The sequence below is a fragment of the Spinacia oleracea genome, chromosome 4 (genome assembly GCF_020520425.1).
Source record: "Spinacia oleracea cultivar Varoflay chromosome 4, BTI_SOV_V1, whole genome shotgun sequence".
Lineage (NCBI taxonomy): Eukaryota > Viridiplantae > Streptophyta > Magnoliopsida > Caryophyllales > Amaranthaceae > Spinacia > Spinacia oleracea.
This window is the reverse complement of record NC_079490.1, coordinates 80,391,280-80,398,841: the sequence shown is the minus strand read 5'-3', so window position 1 is coordinate 80,398,841 and position 7,562 is coordinate 80,391,280. Positions and strand designations below refer to the sequence as shown.

Sequence of the window (7,562 nt, the reverse complement as noted above, 5' to 3'; positions counted from 1 at the left end):
CGACATAAATGTCGCTAATCAAACTCCCCTAAGCTAGGCGTTTGCTAGTCTCTAGCAAACTAAGCACGAAATAGGGAAGAATGAGCAATTATTCGAATTCTAAAAAATACAAAAACAAGAAGTACAAGAATATACATCCTACCTCACTTTCATAGGAATCACGATTGCATTTAAGCGCATGCAACAAGCTCTTTAAACCCCACAATCGCTCATGAGGGCGAGTGGGATCTCACAAGGGTTTCCAAAGAGAATCACCCATAACTCATCCAAAAATTTGAATCAAGGCAAGACCTAAAATGAAAAACAAACCAAGAAAAGGGAAGAAGAGAAAGAAGAAAGAAAAGAAAAATAAAGAAAGGAAAAGAAAATAGAAAAGAAAGAAAAATGAAAAATGAAACTACAAAATTCAAGAAAAGGGCCTTTATTATGGAACGAGCACAAAAGAATGCTAATATTACTAACCAAATAAACGAATGCACGCTAACCAATGTCCTAACTAGAGTGAAAGATTCAAATGCCAAGCAAAGAGAACTAAGGGTAAGCACTTATCAATTCCCCTTCAACCGAGCATACCACGTCAAATCTCTAGATCCCATCCACCCTTAAGAATAGTTTCTCAAGACGCCGCGAAGGCGCCGGAAAACAAGAATTGCAAGGGAGAAGAGAAGGTTACTCGACATCTTAGCACGACAATCCCATTCCATAAACTTGACCAAATCCTCCCTCCACCGACAATGACTCAACTCAAAAGGGTCAAGAGGACTTTTTAGGGTGTAACGTAGGCTAGGGGTAAGGTGTGGAACAAATTTGGTAATTGGTGCTCATACCTAAAGTGAAGCGCAATGAATGAACTCAACTCAAGCAAATCGAACCAAAACAAACTCATACCACTTATTTGGGGTACCCCCAAGCTTATTCAACAACAAAACTAAACTAAAACTCTTTTTTGAACTTTTCTTGATTTGATTTTCTCTTTTTTTGTGTTTCAATTGAAACTTTTCTCATTGCCTTGTTTTTCTCTATTCTTTTGGCTTTTTCAAAACTTTCCTTTCTCTTTTTTTTTTTTGCTTTTGCTTATTTATTCACTATGTACAACATAATTCCCAAACTTTTCCACTCATACCAATCAACAATCATTCCTCAACTTTGCATAATCATTCAAAACCATCAAGCCTCATAACTCAAAGCTTCACTATCACTTCTAGGGGTGAAAATAAAATAAAGGCTATTAGGCTTGTAATGTGCTCATAAGAAATGAAGGGGAAAGGCTCAAATGGCTAGCAAGGGGGCAAATGAAAACAAAAATATATGAGAAAAAATAGAAAATAAAGTCCTAAACTAAAAAGAAAAATAGTCACCGAAAGAAATGCCTCTATCGTCCCCTAGAGTAGTTCGATCGCGGTCTCGGGAAGGAAATAGTCAAATTCGAGAGATAAGAAAGTCAATGCCAAGGATCCATGCCACTCAATATATGTAAACATGTGTTTGGGCTAATATGAACATGATCCTCACCAATGGGAGCAAATACTACTCTCTCCGGTTTCAAGTCACTAGAGAGATCGACACCGTCTTACCACAAACCAAGGGTTCAAGACTCATGCTACCCAAAGTCTAACCGACTTTCTTAACACCTAAATCCTAGATTCTACCCAAGATATTGGAAACCGTGCAAACATCTACCAATTAGGAATAAAAGCATTCTAGCATGCAAGTTCCAATTTTATTTGCCCAAATCAAGAATATTGCCTAAGAAAACCTAGAAAAACTTGCCTTGACAAAAGGAAAGGAAAACAAAGAAAAGGGAAAGAAAAGGGAAGAAAAGAAGAAATCACAACAAAAGTAAAACAAAAAGAAACAAAAGAAAGCAAACGAAACTAAAATCAAACTAAAATCAAACTAAAATCCAACTAAAAACAAAGAAACTAATATATACAAGTGCACACAAGGTATGATTTCAAAGAAATGAGCATCACAAATAGGAAACTACACAACAAAACTCCCCCCAAGCTTGAATTAGGCCATGTCCTCAAGGCCTAAAACAAAACTAGGAGGGGCACAGCTACACATCCAACCAAATGCCCCACAAGAAATATGTCCGTCCCAAAGAATGCATGTGAGATAGAAGGATATTACCGAAGATGCCATGGGACAAAGTCCCGCAAAGAACCGGTTAAAACCGAATAAACTCACCGAGAAATCGACGAACAAGGCATTGGTGGAAAGCGTGAACGCACCTCAAAGAAACTATACCAAAATCATGCATAAAAGCCGCGGGGTGCCTCCCGGAAGCGCTCGTTTAACGTCATTAGCTTGACAAATCCCCCCAAATTCAAGGGGGGTCCTTGAGGTCCAAGGAAGCAAAAGAGCTAATAGAGTCACCCAAGTAATAGTGCTTGAGCCGATGACCATTCACTTTGAAGGGCCCGGAATCGTCATTCCGAATCTCGATTGCACCATGCGGGAAGACCCGAACAACATCGAATGGACCGCTCCACCGGGACTTGAGTTTTCCTGGGAATAACTTCAAGCGGGAGTTATAAAGGAGGACCTTCTCCCCCTCCTTGAACTCTCTCTTTTCAATCTTAGCGTCATGATATTGTTTAGAACGGGCTTTGTAAATGCTCGCCGAGTCATATGCGTTCATGCGGAGCTCCTCTAGCTCATGGAGATCAAGCAAGCGCCGCTCACCCGCACTAGTTAACATGGCCTTGTGTTCAAGCTCAACCGGCAAGTGGAAATTCTTGCCATAAATAAGCTTGTAAGGAGTCATCCCGATCGGTGTTTTGAAAGTCGTTCTATACGCCCATAAGGCGTCATCAAGCTTGATGGACCAATCCTTCCTGTTCTTGGCAACCGATTTTCGAGAATAGACTTGATTTCCCGATTGGTAACTTCCACTTGGCCGCTAGTTTGAGGATGATATCCCACGCCAACCTTGTGATGAACACCATACTTCCGCAAGAGGGTCTTGAACTTCCCATGGGAAAAGTGGGATCCTCCATTACTAATCAAGGCCCTAGGAACCCCAAAACGCGAAAAGATGATCCTCTTGAAGAGATTGATAACCACTTTGTGATCATTGGTGGGAGAGGCAATGGCTTCCGCCCACTTTGAAACATAATCAACCGCTACAAGAATATAGAGGTTGCCATAAGAAGAAGGGAAAGGACCCATGAAGTCGATTACCCACACATCGAACACCTCCAACTCCAAGATAGGATTTTGTGGCATCTCATGTCTCTTGGAAATATTTCTCGTTCTTTGACAACGATCACAAGACTTGACAAATGCCCAAGCATCCCTAAAAAGGGTGGGCCACCACAACATACTTTGAAGGATCTTGGAAGCGGTTCTATCACCTCCCATATGCCCACCACAAGGGGAGGAGTGGCACATATGAAGAACACTAGTGAACTCCTCATCCGGAACACACCTCCTTAACAGGCCATACGGGCACCGTCTCAACAATGTGGGCTCATCCCAAATATAGCGCCTAGAATCATACTTCAACTTGCGGCGCTCTTGAGTTGTGAGATCTTCGGGGATCGCCCCACAAGCAAAGTTATTCACTATGTCAACAAACCAAGGGAGATGGGAACTCCCAACCATGTAGAAGGTATCATCTCTCAAAGCATCTTCAATCGGCACATCATCCGTAGCCTCACCCCCAAGTTCTAGCCTAGAGAGGTGGTCGACCACCACATTCTCGGCTCCTTTTTTATCTCGAATTTTGATGTCGAATTCTTGGAGGAGGAGCACCCAACGAATGAGTCTAGGTTTAGCCTCTTCCTTCTCCATAAGATATCGAATTGCCGCGTGATCCGTGTACACAATAGTCTTCGACCCTACCAAATAAGTCCTAAACTTTTCAAAGGCATGCACAATGGCGAGAAATTCCTTCTCGGTCGTGGTGTAGTTGGCTTGTGCTTGATTAAGAGTCTTAGACATATAGTAGATCACATGAAGCTTTTTGTCCTTTCGTTGACCAAGGAATCCCCCAACCGAGAAATCACTTGCGTCACACATCAACTCGAAAGGAAGAGACCAATCCGGAGCTTGAACTACAGGAGTAGAAATAAGGGCACTCTTTATTGTGTTGAAGGCCTTGAGACACGGGGCATCAAAGTGAAAGTCGCACTCCTTTTGGAGGAGGTTGGTGAGAGGTCGAACAATCAATGAAAAATCTTTAATGAACCGCCTATAGAATCCGGCATGCCCAAGAAAGGACCGGATCCCCTTAACATTGACCGGGGGAGGTAGCTTCTCTATGACCTCGATTTTCGCACTATCTACCTCAATACCATGGTGAGAGACCTTGTGCCCTAGAAAAATTCCTTCCTCCACCATGAAGTGGCATTTTTCCCAATTGAGTACCAAGTTAACTTTCTCACACCTCTCAAGGCACTTTCCGAGATTGATGAGACACTCGTCATAGGTGGCACCTCCCACCGAAAAGTCGTCCATGAAAACGTCCATTTCTTCCTCGAGCATGTCACCAAAAATACTCATCATTCACCTTTGGAACGTTCCGGGGGCATTGCAAAGCCCGAATGGCATCCTCCTATAGGCAAATGTCCCATAAGGGCAAGTAAATGTAGTTTTCTCTTGGTCTTCCGGGTTTATGGGGATTTGAAAGAACCCGGAATAGCCATCAAGAAATCTAAAATACTTATGTTTGGTTAGTCGTTCAAGCATTTGATCAATAAATGGTAAAGGAAAGTGGTCTTTCTTAGTGGAAAGATTGAGTTGGCGGTAGTCAATGCACATACGCCACCCGGTTACCGTCCGGGTGGAAATGAGCTCTCCATGTGCATTCTTTACTACCGTCATCCCACCTTTCTTGGGGAAAACATGGACCGGGGACACCCATCGACTATTTGAAATAGGATAGATGATCCCGGGCGCCAAAAGTTTCATGATTTCCTTCTTAACCACCTCACCCATAGGTGGATTAAGTTTTCGTTGCCTTTCACGATGTGGGACGGCATTGTCCTCAAGCTCGATATGATGCATACAAAGTGTTGGGCTAACACCTTTCAAATCACCAATGGTGTAGCCCAAAGCCCTTTGATGACGTTTCAAAACATTAGTGAGCTTGAGCACTTGCTCATCATCCAAAGAAGAGTTGATAATAACGGGGTAAGAAGAATTTGGACCGAGAAAGACGTACCTTAAGCTCGAAGGTAGAGGTTTGAGCTCTACCTTAGGAGCTTTCTTACCGATTCGGCATTCATGATTATCCGAAGCTTCATTTCGATCAAGCACAATCAAGCATTGCTCCGATTGAGCGCAAGGTGAGGTAGAATCCAATAGTTCCTTATAGTTGGCCTCTTCAACCCCTAAATCACCTAAGCCTTCTCTATTCAAAAGAGGAAACTCAAGTGGATCGTTAGTAGTGAGCAAGTGCTCATGCATGTCATGAACTAAGGGATCAAAAGAGTCGACCAAGAACCATTTCTCATTAGTAGAGCTAGGATAACTCATGGCCTTATTCAAGTCAAAAAACAAACTATCCTTCCCAACTTTCAAAGTGATTTTCCCTTGCTTGACATCAATAATGGCCCCCGCCGTGGCCAAAAATGGGCGACCAAGGATAATAGGGACATGCACATCCTCATCTATGTCTAGGACCACAAAATCAACGGGGATCACAAATCCACCAACTCTCAAGGGTACATCCTCAATCTTGCCAATAGGGTATTTGATCGAACGGTCGGTAACTTGCAATGTAATGTTGGTTGGGACAAGATCACCAACTTCAAGCTTGGCGAACACCGAATAAGGCATTAGACTAACACTAGCACCCAAATCACACAAGGCATTGCTTATTTCAAGCTTCTTAATAGCACAAGGGATAGAGAAACTACCCGGGTCTTTGAGTTTGGGTGGCATTTGGTTAAGAATAATAGCACTAAAATTTTCGGTGAGGTTCACCGTCTCCTTTACGTCGCAATCCCGCTTCCCACTCAAGATTTCTTAAGGAAATCTTGAGTAGGTTGGCATTTGTTTCAACGCATCCGTAAAGGGGATAGTGATATGCAATTTTCGAAGAACATCAAGGAATTTTGAGAATTGCACATCTAACTTGTGCCTTATGAATCTTTGGGGATAGGGAAGTTTAGGAGTGGTGAGAGGTAGAAAAGTTGCCTCTTTTGGTATAGGAGTATCACCCACATCATCGATGGGAGGCTCCTCTTCTACCACATCATTGTCGCTAGACTCAACGACTCCCTCTTGATCCTTCCCATTGGACTTAGAAACCTTATTAGATCTAGGAACATCATCTAAAATCCTCCCACTCCTTGTCACTATGGCATTCATTTGCTTTGGAGCTTGACTTTGGGGTGGGAGACTAGTATGCGTATGATGTTCCTTAATGGTATTAGCAAGTTGAGTTAATTGGGTTTCAATCATCTTCAAGTGAGTATTGGATTGCTTAAATCCATCCTCAAACTCAACATTCTTCTTGGATTGCGCCCCCACGAACGACTCCATGAGAGCCTCAAGATTAGACTTGAGAGGCGGGAGTGGTGGAGTTGCATTGCCATAACCACTAAGGTTTTGTTGGAATTGGTTGACATAGGTCCTCGATCCATTGAATCCGGGAGGTGGAAATTGAGAAACACCATATGGACCTCCCGAGTTCAACGGATAACCCCCACTAGAGGCACCACTAAATTGCCCATAAGAATAGTTGTAACCCCCTCCACCTTGATGGTTGGGATTATAACTACCTTGATTGTATTGGGCTTGATTGCTAAGACCATGAGATTGACCATAGGGTGCTTGGCCTTGACAGCCTTGTGCTCTATACCCACCTCGGCCTTGACTATCATACCCACCTCCTTGGCCATAGCCTTGGTAGGATCCATACATAGGGGCCCATCTAGGTGCTTGCCTAGAAATTTTTTCATTATTGGGGTTATCATTTCTAGACCTCTCATTCAAGGCATGGGCATATTCCATATCAAAATCACCTTCACAAGAAGGTCTATAATACACATAAGACACATTATGCACCAAAGGACAAGCATTAGGGAAATGACCAAAATCTTGACAATTATCACAAAAAGATGTGCCCGGAGGCATAGTGTCATAGGAACTCACCTTGCTCTTCCCCTTGGTGAGAAGAGTAGCCGAAGGCGGTGGGATTGTTGATGATGATGGTGGTTGACTTGGTGTGCTCTCTAGCTTTTCCAATCTCGATCTAAGCTTCTCAATGATCCTAGCTTGCTCCATAGCATATACCGACCCTTTACCATCATCATTCCTACCCTTACCATCATAGTCCCTTGCACCAACGTGCCAAGCTTGATAATTTTGGCCCACATCCTCAATTATCTCTTCTATTTGATCTTCGGTCTTGTTCATGATGGGACCACCCGCCCCCGCATCTAGACTCATCTTAGAGGTTGGGCTCAATCCCAAGTAGAAGGTTTGAAGTAACAATCACTTAGGGATCCCATGGTGAGGGCACTCCCTTTGGTACTCTTTAAAACGATCCCAAGCTTCAAAAAGTGACTCGTCCCGCTTTTGCTCAAAGGATTGGATTTTGTGGCGAT

At 43.1% G+C, this 7,562-nt stretch overlaps 1 protein-coding gene and 1 non-coding gene across 2 annotated transcripts; one reads left to right on the top strand and one right to left on the bottom strand.

The window, feature by feature from the left end:
* Positions 1-2,329: 2,329 nt before the first annotated feature.
* Positions 2,330-2,770, bottom strand: LOC130471654 (uncharacterized). Its single transcript, XM_056841902.1, has one exon. It carries the CDS (start codon positions 2,768-2,770, stop codon positions 2,330-2,332), a length of 441 nt encoding a protein of 146 aa, XP_056697880.1.
* Positions 2,771-7,459: 4,689 nt separating this feature from the next.
* LOC130460356 (small nucleolar RNA R71) lies at positions 7,460-7,562 on the top strand. Its single transcript, XR_008920243.1, has one exon. It is a non-coding gene; the product is annotated as a small nucleolar RNA R71 (small nucleolar RNA).

Coding starts and splice junctions, on each gene's coding strand:
- LOC130471654 (XM_056841902.1), bottom strand. CDS start 2,770: ATGACTCCTTACAAGCTTATTTATGGCAAGAATTTCCACTTGCCGGTT.